The 21,683-nt window shown below is 34.9% G+C and overlaps 3 protein-coding genes and 1 non-coding gene across 4 annotated transcripts; 1 reads left to right on the plus strand and 3 right to left on the minus strand.

Moving 5' to 3' along the window:
* The first annotated feature begins 2,282 nt into the window (after positions 1-2,282).
* Positions 2,283-7,611, plus strand: LOC106371194 (increased DNA methylation 1). The gene is made up of 7 exons (XM_013811227.3): positions 2,283-4,517; positions 4,626-4,749; positions 4,842-4,924; positions 5,346-5,584; positions 5,824-5,910; positions 6,241-6,340; positions 6,437-7,611. The coding sequence occupies exons 1-7, from the start codon at positions 2,634-2,636 to the stop codon at positions 7,232-7,234; spliced, it is 3,315 nt and encodes a 1,104-aa protein (XP_013666681.2). The 5' UTR covers positions 2,283-2,633; the 3' UTR covers positions 7,235-7,611.
* On the minus strand, positions 7,612-8,619 carry LOC106371195 (photosystem II D1 precursor processing protein PSB27-H2, chloroplastic). The gene is made up of 3 exons (XM_013811228.3): positions 8,369-8,619; positions 7,920-8,281; positions 7,612-7,847 (listed from the first exon to the last, which is right to left on the minus strand). The coding sequence occupies exons 1-3, from the start codon at positions 8,454-8,456 to the stop codon at positions 7,710-7,712; spliced, it is 588 nt and encodes a 195-aa protein (XP_013666682.2). The 5' UTR covers positions 8,457-8,619; the 3' UTR covers positions 7,612-7,709.
* A 54-nt stretch (positions 8,620-8,673) lies between these two features.
* On the minus strand, positions 8,674-8,747 carry TRNAN-GUU. The gene has a single exon. It is a non-coding gene; the product is annotated as a tRNA-Asn (tRNA).
* A 2,068-nt stretch (positions 8,748-10,815) lies between these two features.
* Positions 10,816-14,839, minus strand: LOC106370183 (transcription repressor OFP12). The gene has a single exon (XM_048743454.1). The coding sequence runs from the start codon at positions 11,822-11,824 to the stop codon at positions 11,114-11,116; it is 711 nt and encodes a 236-aa protein (XP_048599411.1). The 5' UTR covers positions 11,825-14,839; the 3' UTR covers positions 10,816-11,113.
* Positions 14,840-21,683: the final 6,844 nt, after the last annotated feature.

Consider the following 21,683-nt stretch of genomic DNA (forward strand, 5'->3'; position numbering starts at 1 on the left):
AACTAATTTCGGTTCGGGTACGGTACTACTTTTTGGATCGTATTTGGTTCGGTTATTCGGGTTCTCGGATTTTTTGCCCAACCCTAGCAAAGCCAGAAAAAGTTATAGTAGGTTCAGGCCCGTCTTTGGGCAAGTGCAAGTGGTGCTTATGCATGTAGACCCGCCCGTAATAAACAAATGAACATATAATATAAATGTATTTAAAATGTTTAACTTATTCTCAACTTCAATTAAATTAATTTTCATGTTTTTACTAAAATAATTTATCAAGTTATTTTATTATTTATTTTAAAAATCGTAAAACTTATTTAATTATTAAAATTTCTATAGAAGATTATTATTTTGCTTTCTTTCAACTATAGTTTTAGTTTTATTAAAATAATTTATCAACTATGATTTTCTATAGACATTACACATATTTGGAGAATATTTTAATGTTATCAATAGTAATATACCTCCATCAAGAAAATGGCATCACTTAATTATGAGATGTATAATTTCCTTTATTGATTGTTTCTAGCATATGAAAATGCTAGAAAAGAGAATGATGTAGAACCAATAAGACATACTGGTCTAATCTCTTCTGCTTGCATGTGTCAAATATATGAATAGTATATTTTTAATAATATTTGATTTGGAATTGATACGTTTATAAGTTATACTAGTTGTATGATTTTCGGAAAAAAAATCATCTTTATTTTTTAGTTTCGAGGTGAAAAAGCTAGATGCGGAGCCAGAAAATTCTTCAACCATTGCTCTAAAGACACGAATCACCGGAAAGAAGAAAAAGATTGGGTTTGATGTATGATTTTTGTTTTTTTTGCAAATAATTGTTTTAATCGTGATGTATTAATACAATTGTTATCGACAATTGTACAATTTTAATTTGTTTATCAAGATAATAATAGCTATTAGAAAGAAAAAAAATTGCAACAAATAATACAAATAATCGGTAAAAATATTAATTAAGAATTACTTACCAAAATAAATCATTTTAATCAAATATTTTTTTTAAATTGCATTTAATTAGTAAATGATATAAATCAGCAGTTGTAAATGATTCATATTTTTGAATAACTTCTTAAAATTGATACTAATTTTGTGTAAAATGAAATGATGCAAATAATTTATATTTTTACATATTTAAATGGGATGATATATTTAAGTTACAACATGATGCATATTTAAAATAATACTAAATAAAATAACAAGTAGTTGTACCAGTTTTCTAGTTGTACCGACTGTAGATAGTTGTACTAGTTTTTGAGTTGTACCAGTTTGTGCATAGTTGTACTTTGGCAGTGAAATCATAAAATATTAGTTGTACCACATAATAAATACATTTACCTCAGTTGTATCACTTATTTATGTTTACAAGTCTTTGCCCGGTTACAATGAAATCATCAATTTTGTAAAACTACATTTCATGTATGTTTTCCAAAAATTATGTGGACAAATAAGTTAACAAACATTAAAAGTATAAGGTAAATCATGTAAACTTATGGAATTGTGTAATAGTTTTTATATTTTTTTTTAAAACTTCAAATTAAATTAAGAGAAACTTTATGAGTACATACCAACTGGGATATATGATTGTTTTTCTCATATGAAATACCAAATTGGTTTTGTTAATTTCTGAAACGTCGAAGTTGTACTAGTTATACTAGTAATACTCGTCTAATATATAATAAAAGTTATATACATATATATATATATTGTTTATATGTCTAGTTATAAGGGTTGTCCCAATATTTTCACATCATAGCTTTATAAAATATGTTCGATGTTTGATTATCATAAAAATATGGCTAATATAGTTAATAACCTTAAAAGTATACAATACATAATATAAAATTAAATTTGTAATGCAATAATTTAACAAAGAATTGAAAAATCTTAAATGAATTAGATGACATTTTTGTCATCATATACCAATTAGAATTTTTTTTTTTTTCATGTGTAAATTATAACATTTGTATACTAATTATATAATTTTTTAAAATGTTTAGTTTTACGAGTTATACTAGTTTTACCAACTCGAATGAGAGAATGAGATAACGAAGATTGTGTGGATGTGAGTGGCTGAGATTAAAGAAAGAGAAGGAGGGAGAATTAGATATGTATGAAGTTGTATGACCAAGATTAAAACATAGATGTGACGATCCAATGGCTCATATTACTCTTTTATTAATGGCAAAATCGTCATTTCCCTTTAATTGGTCCATGTAGATTATTTTTGGATGCTCTAGATTTTTTTTTGACCATTTGGTCTATAAGAGATTTTTGTCCCCGCTCCATTGCGCCCCCCTCCCCCTACCCTCTCCTTCCCCTCGCGCTTGCGGCGGAGTTACATTGTCACCCGCCGAGGAAAACCAGCAACCGTCGAAATCCCGAAGCTCAAAACCTCCTCACGCTCGATCCTCAACGATATTCCTCTGAGACTCTCATCTCTCCTGTTTTCCGATAGGATCGAAGCTTTCGTCTCTCCTCACCACGGATCCGGCGATTCGGGGTGCGATTCGACGTTTATTGAGTATTGGGTTTATCGATTTGGGTGATTTGCAAACGGGAATAGGATTAAAGGTCAGTACTTTAGAATTTTTTGTTTGTTTGTTTGTGGAGTGATCGTTTATATGGAAGGAGGTAGTGGGTCGGGTGAGCGGTCACGGGTAGTTGCGAGGTTGAGTCAGAAGGAGAAAAGAGATGGGCTTTGCAGGAGGAGTGTGTCTTCTTCTACTGGAACAAAGCGTAGTTTTCATAAGAAGAGACCCAAAGTTGTTGTTAGCGAGTCCGAGTCGAGTGATGAGTTCATGAAGCCTCCAGCTAGGAGCGTTGACCGCAAAACCCTCGGAGGGAAAGGCAAGAAGGATGACCGAAATGGGTTTGTGAGGAGGAGGAACAGCGAGTCTTCAGGGACGAAGAAGTTGGATGTGTTTGAGTTTGACGAGTACGATGGGTTCGATAGTGCGAATTTGATGAGGAAGCGTTTTGATAATGGCACCGTTGGTGTCAGCGGGAGAGTCTCTTTTCCGCCGAGAAGGTTTGATAATGGTGTTGTGGGAGGGTCTGGATCAGGGAGAGAGGGTGTGTTTGTTAGGAGGGAAAAACCGTACTTGAATGGCGGGAGTAGTATGAGTTTGAGTAGTGGATCTGATTCAGATGAGGCGATAAGGGTGCAGGGGAGAAACGGTGTTCTGAAGGTGAAGGTAAACAATAAAACAAGCACACTTCCTGCTTCAACCAGCCACCAAGAAGCAGACATATATGAGAGACTGCCTTCCTCCTCTGGGAAGGGACAGAAGCGTGAGAATGTTGTAGCAAAACCATCCTTTAGGAAACCAAACAATTATTCAGAGTCAGAAGAGAGCGACGTGGAGAGGAAAGCGAAAATAAGGAAACCAATTTTCCGGAAACTCAAGAAAGAAACCGATGAATCGTTGAAGCCTGCAGCGAGGGAAGAGAGAAGGGGACTGCGTAATGGCGGAACAGAGAAGCAAAGACTACGTGAGAAAATTAAGGGAATGCTGACTGCTGCAGGATGGACGATAGACTACAGACCTAGGAGGAATCAAACTTACCTGGATACTGTATACGTAAACCCCTCAGGGATAGCATTTTGGTCAATAATTAAAGCATATGATGCTTTTCGGCAGCAGTTAAAGGAAGAAGACATCGATGCTAGATCGAGGAAGGACGTTGCTGCAGTCGTTTCTGTATCAGAGGATATTGTGAACAATCTAGCAAGGAAGGTGAAGAAGACAGGGACTGAGGCTTCAAAGAAACGGGGAAAGGATTACAGTGGTAGCGAGAGTGAAAAGGATAGCTATGGAGAAGGAGTGGACAGTGATACCTGTGAAGAGAGGTTCGTAAAGATGAATGGGAAATCTATAAAAAGAAGAAGAATTGAACCTATTCGTGATGATCTACACTCAAAAAGTAAAAGACCGTCGTACTACAATGATGCAAGGCCATCTTCTAGATCAGATTCACATTATCTAGATGGAAGATTAAGCAATAAAACAGGAAGATGTACTTTGAAGGTGCGTACCTCTGAGGATAAAAAGAATCCAGCGATCAACGGGTTCAATCCATACTCTGGAAAGAGGACATTGATCTCTTGGTTGATTGATTGTGGAGTTGTCCAGGTAAGAGAAAAGGTGCAGTACATGAACCATCAATGTACAAAGGTGATGCTGGAGGGATGGGTAACAAGAGCGGGGATTCATTGCGCCTGCTGCAGTAAAATCCTTACAATCTCCAGGTTTGAGATCCATGCTGGGAGCAAGTCATGTCAGCCTTTCCAAAATATATACCTGGAATCTGGCAGTTCTCTTCTTCATTGCCAGATCAGAGCGTGGAATATGCAAAAAGATGCTAAGAATCTTGGTTTTCATCACGTGGACGCCGACGGCGATGATCCGCATGATGATGCTTGTGGTATCTGTGGCGATGGTGGAGATTTGCTTTGCTGTGATGGTTGTCCATCAACGTACCATCAAGCCTGCTTAGGTATTGAGGTATGAATTACTGTGAAGTCTTACCTGTTTAAGCCTTTTGTATTATTATTTATTTTCCATTTTCTGGTTTTGGAGTTCCAACGTACTTGTATCATGTTTTAATTGTAGGTGCTTCCGGTGGGTGACTGGCACTGTCCAAATTGCACTTGCAAATTTTGTGATGCTGTGGTGCATTCTGTTGGCGAAGACCAAAATCCTTCATTGCTTTCCTGCAACATGTGCGAGAGAAAATGTGAGATGTTTCCTCCATTGAGCTTGATTATCCTTTTCATGAACTTCCATTGGTAATAATGGCGTCCTCAATATTTATAACCGGTTTTGCAGATCACCAATCATGCATGAGTGAGGTGGAAGCTCATAAGGTTCAGTCTTCAGCTTCTTCGTTCTGTGGGCCTAAGTGCTCAGAGGTATTTTGACGTCTAATACCTTCCTCAGCAATCTTGCTGACTTAATTTTTAAGTCTGTTTTTCTTCTTATTGATAAAGGACATACATATATGTCAAAGCACAAGGTCTCAATGTATGAGCATCATGTCTGATAATAGTATTATCTGGTTGTTGTCTTGAATTCTCATTTCTTGTTTTTATTGGTCAACACAAATCTCATTCTCGTGTTAGATTGTATAGTTTATGCATCATTCTCATATATGTAATAGCATCGGTAAAAGGCTTATGGTGTTTCTAGGAGAGGTTACAATTTCTAACGATGGTCAAATGCTGGTTTGCTTGAGCTTTTGATCTATTTGTTCAGTAATTTTCTTTGTCAATGTGTGGTTGGTCTTTCTTGCCTCTTTTCCTCCTTGTATGCTAATTACATTGTTTTCTACAGCTCTTCGAAAAGCTAAAGAAGTATCTTGGCGTCAAACATGAAATTGAAGGCGGCTACTCATGGTCTCTTATACATAGGGTGGACACGGATTCAAAATTCAACTCACAGTTGTCGACACAAAGGATTGAAAACAATTCAAAACTAGCTGTCGGGCTGGCTATCATGGATGAGTGTTTTTTGCCCATAATTGACAGGAGGAGTGGGATCAATCTAATTCGCAATGTCCTTTATAACTGTGGGTAAGTTTTTGTGCTTAATCCCTCTTTTAGTACTTATGCTGAAAAAGCATGATGTTTTTATTACTTAGGCATTGTAGATATAGTGAATCAAAGGCTAGTGTTTGTCTTATAAAGTTCAACACTTAAATGTTGATAATTTCTGAGATTCACGTGCACAGAACTATAAACGCCTATAAAAAATTTGGTGGCTCTTTGTTATGTATGCTTGATTCCATACGATGACTGCCTTCTCTACGCAGATCCAATTTCAGCCGGATTAATTATACTGGCTTCTACACTGCTATCCTAGAGAGAGGAGATGAAATCATATGTGCAGCATCTCTCAGGTATTGTCTACCTTCTCAGTTAACACTTTTTAATAATAGGCACATCATTTTCCCACGAGTATTATCTAATTGTCTTGACATTCATTGGAAACTCGTTGTCTTGATTCATTAGCCACACTCTTTTGCTACAACTGTGACTCCTCTAGTCTTCTATTTGTCTGTCTTCTGTCTGCTCGAATTAGTTTCTGATAGAACAAGCAGGCCATTTAACTTGCGGTAATTAAGAATTGCTATTATTTCTTTAGTTTTTTCAGTTGAGGACGTAAATGAGTGCATATGCTCATACATTCTAAAGGACCTTCCTGAAGTTAATTTTTGTTGTCTTGTTAGGTTCCATGGAATGCAATTGGCGGAGATGCCATTCATTGGAACCAGGCATATATACAGGCGTCAAGGAATGTGTCGTCGGCTTTTTGATGCCATTGAGTCGGTAAGCTGGTTGGACTGTACAATCATTCTCTGTGCATCATGTGCCGAAAGGTGCTTTCAACTTCTTAACTTTTGGTTTGTCTTTTTTTTCATAAAGGCTATGCGTTCTCTCAAGGTTGAGAAATTGGTAATCCCTGCCATTCCAGACTTTTTGCACGCCTGGACCGGTAACTTCGGATTCAGCCCTCTTGATGATTCAGTCAGGAAAGAGATGAGGTCCCTCAACACGTTGGTGTTTCCTGGAATAGACATGTTACACAAACCTCTCCTCCATGAAGAAAAGAAGTCCAAATTCGCAGCTGTAGGTGACTGTGTCGTTGTACATAAGGATGCCATGGGTTCAGAGGTAGAGACAGAGAAGAAATCTGAATCTGCGTCTTTTGCTGAAACTTGTCTAAACTCCAATGGACATGTCGCTGATGATGATGCAGACTGCGACAAGAAGACTCTCGTTTCTGATGAGAAAACCAGTCCTATATGTACACCAGTTGAAGCAACCATGGACACGGTTTCCAAGCCGGAGGGTGGTGAATCGAGGAGATATATACCTGGTGAAGAATCTGGGATTAGCGTTTCTTCTTGTCAGTTCACGTTGAAGTCTTGCTCTAAGCAACGTGACGATACAGGATCATCATGCGAAGATGTGAATGTAGAAGCTGTTGCTAAGTTACTATCTCTGGAAATCGTACAAGCATCCACTGAGGTTCAGATTGAAAACAATCTCTCCTCATCTACTTCCGGTTTAGGATCATCAGATATAAGCTCTATCACTCAAGAAGGCAAGACTGAACAAAACTCACCGAACAGAGAGGCCACTCCTTCATGTAAAGACAGTGACAGACTCGGTCCTGGTGCTAAGTTGGCTGTATCGAAAGCAGATGGTTTACTTTTGTGAAAAGATTGTGTTCAAGACGTGAGTTCTCCAAGGAGGAGGAAGTACAATATATCTGTCTGGATTTGTGATGCTCATTGATTATAGTCAAGCTTGCATTCTTCAAAGGTTGAGATTAGGTAATGAGAGATTCAGTCAGTTTCACATAGAAAGATATTTGTGATGAAGATATATGCTTTACGCCTTATTGCGCTATGATACTACAGAGAATAAGGAGAAGCATGCCTAAGTTTTTTCTCACATTCAGAGTCCTGTTGTTGTTGTTGTCTGTCTTTACTTTGTATTTATCAATTATTATTAACTCCAATCCAGGGATTTACAACATTGTATTATATAACGTTCCATTAGTAAATTTGGAGCTATTTGTTAGTTTTGTTGCATATCAGAACATTTCTTTTCCGTTGCTTTCACAAGTTCTCAAGTATAATAAGCATCAATACAAACATGTTACATCAAAACTTGTAGCTGCAGGATCTGCTCACAAAAACTCTTCAGCCCTATTAAGATCATCCAAAATCTCAGCCTTAACCTCATCAGGAAGAGGTGCAGAAGGTCCCGCCTTTGAGTAAAACGTGGCCAAAGCTCTGATGACTTTCTCCAGCTCAGCGTAAGATTCCTGAACACATATCAAAATGGTTTTCATTCAAAGAGATGGAAAAACAAACAAGAAGGAAGCAATGTGACTTACTTCTCCAGCTACACTCTTCTGCCCTCTCCAGTTGCTCAAGTAATCACGAATCGACTCCTTGGCGGAATCAGCACTTCTTCTAAACTTGGCATTGTCTTTCGGGTCTTCTTTAAGCGACTCCCTCATCGTCTTCACAACCTCTCTTGCAGATTTCAAGTAAGCCTTTGGCAGCTCTTTCCCAGACTTTGTTCTCTCGTTAGAATCAAACAAAGACTTGAAAGCACCAACAACTCCTTCATCTTTCTCCTCTGCTTGAGCAGCTTGTAACCCAGAGAACTCAAGTTTAGCCATCAACGAAGCACCAACAACGCAGTGCAAGAAACCACGACGAGCAAACAAAGATCTCTCTTGAAGCTTCTCCTCTGTTCAGTTGCAAATTTTCAAACAGTTCAAATAAAAACAGAGTCACACTTAAATAAAAAACAGAGGAAAAGATGTAAAGGTGATACCTTTACTACATACATGCTTCGATTTCACTTGTTGATGGATCAATGTAGTAGGAGGAGGAACATTAATGGCGGCTACAAGGAAACCCATGAATCTTCTTCTTCCAGTCTGATGGAAACGAGAAGCTCAGTATCCTTTATCGGAGAAGAAATGAGTCACCTTGACGACGGCGAAGAGTTTACCGGAAGCAGCAGGCGTTTGTCTGAAAGGAATAGGAGAGAGATGAAAAATGGATGGTTCGTGTTGTTTTGTTTAAATGACGAAATTGCCCTCTAATTCAAGAGGAGATTCAAAAATATAAATAATGCGCTAGAAGGAGGGGTCGAACCTCCGACCTTGTGGTTAACAGCCACACGCTCTAACCAACTGAGCTATTCCAGCTTGTTGATGGGTAAGGAACAATGTTTTAAAATAACGAATATAATCTCTTTTATTTTCCCCTTTCATAGCATACATATTTCAATCAACCGTATGTATCATTTTACCTAACGAATCTTTCATATCTGAATCACCTGAGAACACGTAGGCAATACTGTATATGTAAAATGAAAACGTATATGATTCTGGACTTATCTCTCTCAAACACATGTGCTCAAAGACATACATATATGTACTTGACCAGGGAGAATCAGAGACAAGCGGCAGAAATGCAGGCAATAATAATTCATACCACATTACAAAATCGTCTAGATAACAAACTTACTTAGTTTCTGCGCCAGAGAAATCATATGCTTGCTTAAAATATAATGTTAGTGCATTAGTAGTTCTTAAGTCTTACAAAAACAATATATTTAATCTTATGTTTCTTAACATGTCTTATTTACATTTAATAATTTTGTTTGGTCAACTGAATTCAAATATTGCGGTTGAATATGCATAAAATCTCCCGATTGGTTCTCCTCTTTTGTTTTTGTCTCGCCTTGTGTTATAATCTAGTACATAAACTATGGATGCAACAGCAGTCAGTGTAATGTGTATATTTAAACTCCTCTTTTGTTTTTGTCTCGCCTTGTGTTATGTGTAAAATCTCATGGGCAAGAATCACAAACAACATATTTCAATATTGAAATAGAGTACCAGTGTTTGATATTTTAATTTATTTGTACCACCTTGACTTATCAATGTTTTGATGTGCTTCTAAAAATTATTTTTCACGGGTCTATATATCATTCTTGCGTATCATCTCTTTAAGAAAATTAAGAAAAAAAAAGAAAATTGCATGGCTTTGACCAAAAAAAAAAAAAAAAAAAAAAAAAATTTGCATGGCTTGTGGATTTTTTTGTCAACGTATTATCATCCATATTAATTATTTAGCTTTATATTCAGATTAATAAATCAAAATAACAATAGTTTATGATGACGAATATAGTATTAAACTAGTCTATTTTCATTAAATAAGTTTTTATATATCTAATAATTCATCATACAACACAAATCACGCCTTGATTTAATATAGGGTCTGTGACAAGAGTTTCTGATGCCTTTTTGTTTTGGAGTCACTGTAATACTGTACCAAGTTCAACTGTCACTATCATATATAGTATTTTGGACGCATTTAATTTGCTTCGGTCGTTCCATAAATTAAATATCCAACAAAAAGAAAATAAAATTTGTATATAATAAATACTGGTTTTGAATTTACAGTTAATTTTGCTACATCTAACCAAGTTGTTTTCTCTCCTACAAGCCGCATCTCAACTCCGATTTATGTATATTACCACATTTTCTATGACTTTATTCTTAAACCCAGAGTTTTATGTGGAGCCAATTTCTAGTTAATTATATGTTACAACGTATATCATCATATTGGTCGAAGTCGTGATTATACTATGCTACTATGAGATTCTTCGTATAGCTAGCTACGAAAAATGTATTTCACCATGATAGCATTAAACCAGCGTTGCGTATTGATAAAATGGTGAAGTTCTATCCGGCCTAAAAGATCCTAAGCAAAAATATAATAACTCAATGTATAACTCATTATATATCATTTTTAGATTCTGTATTCAATGTAAAAATGCATATGAAAGTGGGAACATTACAAAAAGCAGAGAAGAAAGTCAATTACAATTTTAGATTCTCTCTAAATTGATACGTTATGATAAAAGAAGAAGAAATAGTTCCAAATGTCAGTCGACATAGCTTTCTTGTTTTGTCATGGACGTTTTTTTGGTAGTCTCTCCAAAAGACAAACTTTTGAAACAATTAGCCCATTTATATATATATATATATATATATATATATATCATATTCATATATACCAATTAGCAATTAGCCCATTTAGGTAATTAATGTTATAGTCCGCAAACTGTATAAGTGAAAATGTTATCACATGCAGTACTACTTCTAGCCTTCTACCAATCACAAGTTTTTTTTACCATTCGGCAAGATTAATATAAATGTAAAAATAAATAAATTATACCACTCTTTTTTTTGGTAAAAAATTATATCACTCTTGAAGTTGAGGTTCCTCCGTTTCATGTATTTACAATCTGTGTTGAAGGAAATGTAAGTTTGAATTGATGAATAAATATCAATTAATTCTCATTTACCATTTATTTAAGAAGGAAAAAACAAAACAAAATAAAAAGCAATCTAACTGCATGCGATCGAGACAAAACCTCACGCCTCTCTCGATTTTCTCGTATCATTACACAATTATTACATTTGATATACCTATCTTTTAATCCTAAAGCGCTAATCCCAAAACATGACTATTTTTTTACGCAGCATGAGGATTTGCCACGTCAGTTAGTCCGGTGACCGTCAGATAAGAGAGATACGAGAACGTCGGCGAAAGCTCTGATAATGAACTTATGTGTATCTTCTGCATTCAATGAGAGGTAGCTAAGTAACAGCTCGTGCAAGAACTCGTAACGGCGAGCATCTCCTGCGTCTGTAACGGCGTCAAGCATCTCTTGCATTGATCGGCGGAAGTCGTTGTAAGGATCAGGAGATTGCACGCATTGTTTAACGGCGGCTCCCCCGGTTAGAAGCCTAGTAGCAGCAGTAGTAGTGGTGGAAGTTTTGTATTCAAACCGGGGACGGAGATCCGGAGAATCGGTGATTGAGTTGGAACGGCCAGGGGAAGAGAAGAAGAAGCGACGTGTGGCAAGAACGGCGGTTAAGTCCGGAGGGGGAGAGTCTTCAGGGGCAAAACCGTAATTATCAGACTCATACAAGGAGGAGGAGGAGGAAGAGTTACCGGTGGTTGAGGTGGAGGTGGAGGCAGTGAATGTCGTGGCGGTTGTAATGGAGGAAGGTGGAATGACTTCAATAATAGGCTTAGATATGCGGCGGCCGGTGGCTGTGGAATCGTCGTAAAGATGGTTGAAGTTGTTGATGAGAAGAATGGATGGCCGGTTCGGTTCTTGGGAGGAGGTGGCGGCCTCGGAGGAGGGCTTGATGAGATTTGTTGGAAAACAAAGATGGAAGTCTTTCCACATGGTTCTTGGCATTGTGTTTTTTTTTCTTACAGAGAGACTGATAAAATGTATTGAGCAAGTGACTTTAGCTAGTTGGCTTAGTTTGTTTGATAGTATGTATCGTGTACCATCTTCTATTCACTTATTTATATATCTTCTATGTATATGGTTCTATTTACACCATGCATCGTTCTTTCCTGGAATTTTGAACTTTCTATTATGCCTTGTTATTTTAGGATGAAATATAAGTTTGCAGAATTGTATAATAGTTAGATATAGTCAAATCTAGTAAACTATAAATCATTTTGAAAACTAAAATATTACATTTGTTAAAATGCTTTTAGAGTTACCAGTTTTCAATAAATTATACAAAACATCTGTCAATTACTACTATCATAGGCGAAGATGATAACACATAGTGCTAACTTTAGCATATTAGTTTTCTTATATCAACATTTGGCATAGTAAATTATAAAATTCATATTATAATAGTTGTTGTTGGCAAAAAATAGTTATATTGATTTGTATTAAAGATTTAATAAAATAAAACTATAAATTGTAACATTACAATTTCAGTCTAAAAAATAATTAGAAATCTCAGTAGTATTTTTGTTTATTTGTCTAGAATTTTATGAAAAAGGTTGATCTGAGTGGTGCTCAAAAGCTTACCTGTAAAACTAACAGACGACAAAACTATTTGATATTCTTGTTTGTTTTCCATTTAATAGACAAAGGAAATTAGATACAGACGGAAGATATTAATATGTTTCTTCGTTTTTTATATATTATACTAGAACTCGAGAAAACAATCTATACTATACTAAAAGGTGAATATACTCAATGGAGAGGCATGCCACCTCAGATTAAAAAATCAGTCAATAAAAATAAACTATAGTGCCACATCGTCATGTTATTCCTTCTCGATGTTGGAGATGACCATACCTCTTCAGATCACACCGTCTCCGAAAACGCGTCTTCAACGTTTCAGATTTTTACCACTAATCCTCTCATTTATTGATGATTTCTCTCCAGTCTCCGCGAATGTATAAAAATCCTTTCCACAATCCTATCTGGAGACATCTTCGGCTTCCATGATTGGGAAGGACTTTGGCTCGGTGATTTTTGTTTTGAAGCCATGGTTGGAAGATCTACAGGTATTGATTATGTCTTTCTCTCTGGTTCTGTTCGGTTTCAGTCCGAAGTAACTTACTCTGTGGTTTCATTGAAGGATATGGGGTGAACGGGAGGATGAAATCGAATTTCTGAGTTCGTGGAAATCTTACCAGAGATGCGTTAGATTGAATCAATAATATTGTTTCCTCCATGGGTGAATCCAAGTCGGGTCTTTTGTTCTTAAAAGCAACAAAGTCCCGGCTCTTGCGTATTCTTACGTGTCTTCTCAAAAATATTATCCAGATTATGTTGTAGATCTCTAATTGTTAGATCCAATGGTGCTGTGCAACATGTGAAATCAATTGAAGTTCTATATCTGCTATTTGTATATATTTGATTCATCAATTGTTTTTGAGTAAAGCTAAATCGTAGCTTGAACAATTTGTATTTTGGACTTCAGGTGCTAACCAATCAGTATATGCTCCAAAACCATCTTATACGTAGCATAACTTTCCTAAATGTAAAACTCTTTTTATTTAACTTCTATTCTCAGTCTGGAAATCATTATGGTTCTACACTTAATACAGTTCTAAAACTCCATGGTTTGTTAGGAGAAGCTTCTTTATATATGCAGTTTACACTGTTTGGGCCAAACAATTTAAATATGCTGAATAAGACATTGTCATCAACCATAACCACCTTTTTTGTAGGTATGTCGTTTCTTCAGAATGTGGTTCACAGAAGAAAGGTGCATGCTTGGGTTCTCACTGATCATCCAATATTGCTAAATAGAGTTTTAATCTAGGAAGCAATGGTACAATAAAAATACTCTTCCAACAGCCTCCATGGTATGTAAAGCTTCAATTTCTGTATGGTTGATGGTATAGCATTTTGAAATATGTGTAAAGCATAAATGTTATTCTATCTGCAGGTGATAACAAAAGTCTCAATAACAAGATATGAGAAATCATAAAGCATACAAAAGACAATGAAAACCTTTAAGGCTTCCCTATATATGTTGTATGTGACAGATTGTTCTATTATGTTTTTTTTTCTCCGAAGAAGTCCGAGGATGATGAAAGAAGCAAGAAGAGCCGGTCACATTTTGAGGACATGAACAACATTTTGTACGAGTTAAGTCATAATGCGCCAACACTCACTGTTTAAAAGAGAACTTTAACGTAGTGGCTAATACCATTGTTTATATGATATAGGTTTCCACTGAGGCCAGGCTACCCGCAGTGGACAGAACTATGAGATCCAAAAAGCAACGAAAATAGTCTATGTAGAGTGTAAGAAGGGGCAAGTGATTGATGTGCCAGTGATGGAAGGAGCAGGGATTCCATAGCCGAGGACCATGCACGTACCAACAAGAACGAGAATAAGAATGTTTTTTTTGCTAGAGGAACCTTTTTCCAACCATTGCATGGTCTGTCCGTCTGTGTTGCAAAAGTAAGCTCATAAAATGTAGTACGTTATTAGCTCTTCACTGTACGGTGTTAGTTTGGGATAGTGTTCACTTCTGCGTGTCTACAGAGCAAAGAATAGAAAGAAAATGCTCCACCTAATACACCAAACAAGAGACCATTTAGATAATATGAAGTGAGAGATATATAAGAACACGTGAAAATTTAATCATATGTTGTCATTAGCGTTGCATACAGCAAAAATGTATTTGAGAAGAGGGATGAATGTGAGGGGATAAATGATTAACGATAGAATGATATACTCAATAACTTTGACCCCGTGAGGAAATGTATAGTATATTATATCAATTATGTATGTCATTATAATTTGTTCAATAATATTCATTTTTGTTACTACATCACTAGAGATTCAAATTAACAAAACAAATCCACTTTTAATATTGGGGTTTTTGCCAAAACTAACCCACAACTTGATTTTAATCCAAAACCTATACCCAAACTTGAATCAAATGCAAAACTAACCTAAAAACCTAGTGAAATTACAGCTCAGCCCCTTGTGACCAAACAAAAAAACAGAAGCTATTTTTACGAATATAGCCCCAGTAAATCGTCTGAGTCGTCTGAGATGTTGGAAGTCGTCTGGACGACTGAAGTGTAAGTCGTCTGGTACCAGTTTATTTTAAAAATAATTTATAAATCTTAAAAAAAATATTTTGATGCGTAAAAAATTAAAATCAAGTAATTATAAACAGTTTTAACTGATATAAATTAAGATATGATAAAATTGATTTGTTTTGAAGATAGATGAGTGGAAGTAGTGAATCATGAAATACTTTGGTTTAGGAGTTTGGCAAACATATGTTGTAGTATTGTATGTATTGTTAGGGTTAGATTTTGGAAAACTAAAATGTTTTTTTCAAAAATTAGTTTTCACCTATATGTGTTTATTTCTGTGTATAGTAAACACTTTTCAAGTTTGATTTGGTTTTATGAAGTGTTTAATTAGATAATTAAGTTTAGGGTTTATGTTTAGGGTGTGGACGACTTATATTTCAGTCGTCTGTTGAATAATTTACCCGGACGACGTATATTTCAGTTGTCCACATCGTACCGAATCTTATATTTTACCAATGTGCGTTTTAACCTAACCGGATCATTTTATTCGGACGACTTACATTTCAGTCGTCTGGTGAAGAAATTAAAACAGACGACTTACATGTAAGTCGTCCAAATATTCCCGCCTAAAATTTTTTAAAAAAATTATTTTCCCGCTTAAATAATTTAAACCAGACGACTTAGTTTACCGCTAAAAATATTACTTGTAAGTCGTCTGGAAAGTCTTCTATTTTAGTTTCCCGCTAAAAATATTTAATTTCTCGCTAAAAATATTAAACTCTTCTGGACGACTTACATGTCGTCTGTTTTAATTTCTTCACCAGACGACTGAAATGTAAGTCGTCCAGGAAGTCGTCTGAGTCAAAAATATTTAACCTAATTGGATTTTTTGTCTCCCTATATAAAGAAAAATTTACACATTCTCTCTCCTCCTCTCAAATGGCTGCAACAAAAATGTAATGTTCATCATTCTAAAACTCTCCAACCTCTCTCTAATCTCTTTGACTTGAAAACACCAAACTTTATATGAATTTTTCAGTTTTGTCTCATATATTTCTTACTAATCTATCTCTTTTGCAGGTTTTTAATCAAATGGTACTCATCTTCCACTAATTTAGAGGTAGATCTATTAATTTTAGATATGTAATTTTGTGTGTTCTATAAATGTAGATTTATCTAATCTTCCACTCATTTTCTCTATTTTTAAGTCATTTGAACGTTTTTGGATATGCAGGTTTTTCAGATCTGGATTTGATGTGCAGGTTTTTCAGATCTGGAAGACTTCTGGGACGACTTACCTGTTAGTCGTCTGGAAGTCGTCTGGAAGTCGTCTGGACTTCTTGGAAGTCTTCTGACAAAGTCGTCTGGACTTCCAGGAAGTCGTCTGGACTTCCAGGAAGTCGTCTGGACTTCCAGGAAATCGTCTGGACTTCCAGGAAGTCGTCTGGACTTCCAGGAAGTCGTCTGGACTTCCAGGAAGTCGTCTGGACTTCCAGGAAGTCGTCTGGACTTCCAGGAAGTCGTCTGGACTTCCAGGAAGTCGTCTGGACTTCTAGGAAGTCGTCTGGATTTTTCTGAGCGTTTTGGTAAGTTCTTATGTCTGATTTTTCTTCATTTGGTAACTTCTTGTTGTATAAAGTTCTTACTTTTTTCCCAAACTAAAACTCTCCAAACCCACTCTAATCTCTTTGACTTGAAAACACCAAACTTTATATAAATTTTTCAATTTTGTCTCATGTCTTTCTTACTAATCTATTTTTTTTTTACAGGTTTTTAATTAGATGGTACTCATCTTCCACTAATTTAAAGGTAGATCTATTATTTTTAGATATGTATTTTTGTGTGTTCTGTAAAGGTAGATTTATCTAATCTTCCACTCATTTTTTTCTGTTTTAAGCCATTTGAACGTTTTTGAATATGCAGGTTTTTCAGATCTGGATTTAATATGCAGGTTTTTCAGATCTGGAAGACTTCTGGGACGACTTACTTGTTAGTCGTCTGGAAGTCGTCTGGAAGTCGTCTGGACTTCCTAAAAGTCGTCTGGACTTCCTGTAAAGTCGTCTGAACTTCCTAAAAGTCTTCTGACAAAGTCGTCTGAACTTCCTGGAAGTCGTCTGGACTTCTTAGAAGTCGTCTGGACTTCTTAAAAGTCGTCTGGTCTTGTCTACTCAAGTGGAATCCAAGCTTGTCTTTGTAGATGAATGATCTATAATAGTTTTGTTTGTGGTCTGTTTTGTGAATTGCATGTATACTCTTTTAGTTGTGAATTTTTTGTAAAATCAGTAATAATGTTTTCCAAGATGTATTAAATGTGCTAAGAATGTGTTTATACATTTACAAATCAATGAAATAATATACTTCAGTAGCCTTTTTCTTATCTTTGGATCTCTCATATGTAATAATAAACTCCAATGGCCTTTTTCTCATCTTAATAAACAAGAATGTTGGTAGCTTCATATTGATACAACATTTTAAGAAGCATTTTAACCCTTCTTCCAACTCATAACAATAGTCATCATTATTGTCTATAACAATAATACTTAAGAGATGGAAACAAACAATAGTAACTAGTCAAAGCATATCATATTTTTTATAAGTTTGCATTGAAAAACTTAGTCAAATTTAGTAAAACTAAGGGAGAGAACATATTTTGTAAATATGAGTTTTACATATCTTGAAGTTACTTATCACTCTTAAAAATACAAGTTATTCAAAAACTAACGTAGAAGACTTAAAAACTAGTGGAGAAGACGCGGACGACTTCAATCTAAGTTTTCTAGACGACTAGACTATATGTCGTCTGGTCGGCTGCAAAACTAACCTATGACTACTTAATTGTAAGTCGTTTACTTTAAAAAAAATATTATTATTTTAATTTTCGCCAGACGACTGAAATGTATGTCGTCTGGGGAAGTCAAACTTCTGAAATTATCCAGTCAAATGCAAAACTAACCTATGACGACTGAAATGTAAGTCGTCTAGGTTCTTTGGAATTTTTTTTGAAACCAAACAATAGTAGACGACTTAACTTTCAGTCGTCTCAGGTTACAGATTTCAAAGTCAATTGCAAAAATAACCTCTGCGTTGACCAAACGACTTCCAGGTAAGTCGTCTACAGCCAGACGACTTCCAGGTAAGTCGTCTACAGCCAGACGACTTCCCAAGTAAGTCGTCTGACGAACAGATCTGGAAAAAAACTCGATGTCATACCTTAAATTGGTGAGATAAGTTCCTTAGCATACATAAGGCTTCTCCAAGCACACAGAATCACAAACGAAAGTCACCCACCCATAATCGTTAGGTTCTATGACTCTATGAACCATAAAAATTTTAGAATCAAAATCTTGGGTTTTTTTAGCTCATTGTGGAGAGAAAGTGAGAGATATGTTGTGTTTAGTTCACAAGAATGGAAAAATAAGAAGGGTAAATCGATTTTGGGAGCATTAAGAGCTTCAAATTGGTTGTTCATGGTGGTTGTGGTATTGATGACAATGACAATCTTGTAATTACTTGAAGATGATGAGGGTGAGAGAGTAAAAATGTCATTTTCGAAAAGAAAAAAAAAATTGATGGCATTTTCGTAAATTATATGAACTTGTGGGGTGAATAGGGCAAAACCAATTTTCAAAAAAAAGGAGGTTAGTTTTGTGTTTGACTTTAAGTTGTAGGTCAATTTTGCAAAAACCCCTTTAATATTTCAAAAGACAATTATGAGTTACAGCGATGTGACTATATATTACCCATATATAAATAAATATATATATATACTATATATATATATCTTCTAAAATTGTATAAACATTATACCCAATTATTATTAAACATTTTAGAAGCATTGAAAAGTACAGAATGCTACAACATACTTTTATTTAAAATACAATATATTATCCACTAATTTATTTAAATAACCTATTCAGCCAATAATGCTAAAGTCAGTTGATATGGAATAAAGCAAAATTATTATATTTTTAGAAAAAAAAATTTCTTTAATATGCCAAGAAAATAATTTTACATTTATAGAATCACATTAAATACATATTAACAATCAAATTATATATATATATATAAACTGTTACATAAAAAAAATATAACGTTGAAGCCGGAAACACCCCTAGTCTTATCAAAAACCAAAAAGAGTCAAGAAACTGATATACTCGCGTCTATAAAAATTGCAAAAGAAAAAAGAATCATTGTCCTTGTAAATAAAACAAGGACTCACGAGGAGGCAATGTCTTGGACTACCTTAAGTGGCCATCTCATGGCTCAACGATGAGAGATCGACATTTGTGCAAAGTACACTGACTCACTTCACTTCTCATTTCTCATCTTAACTAATCTTTGTTCTTTCCTATGTTTTCATCTTATCTTTAAACAGTTTAATCAACTTGTTTTCATTAGCAACAAATTCACCGAAAAATATAATGACAACGATGAATATGCTTTTTGACGAGAATCGACCCGCTATCTTCAAGTATATTACTACCCCGAAATCTATGACCGCATAATCCCCTTTTTTTTTTGTAATCCAAATATGTTGGTTCGCGTTAAAGCATACTTTTTATACGTTACATGGAAAAATATACCAAAAGTATCTTATAGAAGAATCAAATTGTAGACGTAATGTTTTTCTACTTCGGCAGCTTTTTGGAACATCACCTAAATTCAGCATCTCCCTATTCTATCAACCGCTAATTTTCAGAGGTTGTACCATTGATGATTCTGTGTATAGTCCTACTTCAGCAATTTCTCCTCACCTAACTGCAACTCGGGAGATCAAGGTATTTCCAGTGACAGTTTTCAGCTGCTCTCAAAATCCATTAGTTAAAATTTTCAACGTTGAGTCGAACACGAACATGGGTTTAGGACTAAAAGTAAAGATTTTATTTGGGTTTATTTTCTTTATACAGTTCTATTTTTTTTATATTTTAAATATATTAGCTTATCAGCTTAGCGTCGAGTATCTCTCTGATTGTAATCAACATCGTTGAGTATCTTTCTGGTTGTATCGAATCTCCGGTTATAATCAATTTAGCTCATTGAGATTTTAATTTTAATATAAGCATTTGTTGTTTAAAAAAAAGATTTCTTCAACTGATGATTTGGCATCAAAATCAATCTTTGTTAAGGAAGAGCCGATAAGGATTTTTAAAGAGAAAAACTTGAGTTCACTCCTATGGTGAACCTTTACGTTCACCTTTAGATTCACCAACTAATAAAAAAATAGTATATTAAATGCAATATTTTTATAAAAGAAACAAAATATTTTGAATTTACTTATTAAAATAAATAGATAAAAATAAATAAAAATATTAGTAACTGTAAAAAAAATATTTTTTTCTATAAATTGTTAATGCCGTCCACCCTAAACCTTAAACACTAAACCCTAAACTCTTAGGTAAACTCTAAACCCTATGTAAATCATAAATCCTTATGTAAATCATAAATACTAAACCCTAAATTCATAACCCTAAACACTAAACCCTAAGCCTTTGAATAAATCCTAAATTCTTGGATAAATCCTAAAACTTTGGGTAATACCCTAAACCCAAAAGATTTTATTCAATGGTTTAAAATTTGCCTAAGGATTAAGATTTACCCAAGGGTTTCAGATTTACTCAAGGGTTTAGGGTTTACCTTAAATTTTAGGGTTTAGTTTTTAGGGTTTATCTAAGGATTTATAATTTACACAAAGGTTCAGGGTTTAGGGTTTATCTAAAAGTTTAGGGTTTAGTGTTTAGGGTTTAGTGTTTAGTGTTTATGATTTAGGGTTTAGGATTTAATGTGGACGTTAACAATTTTTAGAAAAAATGTTTTTTATTTTTATTTATTTTTTATCTATTTATTTTAAAAAGTAAATTCGAAATATTTTATTTTCTTTTATGAAAAAGACTACATTTAGAATGCTAATTTTTGATTGGTTGCTGAACCATAGGAGTGAACCCAAGTCTTTCTCCTTTTCAAAATGAATCCATGTTTCTACCTTAACAAAATCCAAACAGATATTTGCTCGAGAAAATATATGCAAAGCAAGTTTCTTTAATCAACAACGATACTTAGATTTGATCAATCTCTCTCTCTATCTGTGAGAACCCTGCCACAAGTTGGGACAGATAAGTCATGTCAAATGTTTATACAAGCATTGATCTACATTCTAGGTCGATAATTAATTATATGGGAAATTGTAAATGCTTGTAATACGTATACCATAGGCCGTTATGCTCTTATCATTGCTTTTGTGCATAAATAAAAATATGGTATCAAGGTGTCATATAGAGTGTACAACAAACTTTAGCCCCACAAGTTGTCATTTTCTTTGGAAGAAACATTGAGATCAACTTCTATTTTTGTATTAGTTTGAATTCATCATATAGTTTCATTGGATTTTATCACAAGAGGAATCTCATAAGATGCAGAATGAGTGGTTGTTTTCCTTGGAGGGGGGCTATCTATCTATCTATCTCTCTTTCAGTCTTTGTCACTTAGTGTCGTTATTGTAGGGACAAGCAAAAAAAACTTATCGACAAAAAGCTCCATTAATTGGAGACATATCAAGACTCAAATCACATGATTTTCTTGAAGCTGTGAAAGTTGTCTGAATGTGAACATCAGTCTCACCATAAAACTCCATAGTAGTTCTTTGTCAATGCGATTCAGTATCGTTTTCCAAACCCCTTTAACTAGTACCTGATTGCAATGTAACAATTTTGTAAATGGACCCCACGAATCCCTGTGACGAC

This window comes from Brassica napus, chromosome A10 (assembly GCF_020379485.1).
Source record: "Brassica napus cultivar Da-Ae chromosome A10, Da-Ae, whole genome shotgun sequence".
In the NCBI taxonomy this organism is placed as follows: domain Eukaryota; kingdom Viridiplantae; phylum Streptophyta; class Magnoliopsida; order Brassicales; family Brassicaceae; genus Brassica; species Brassica napus.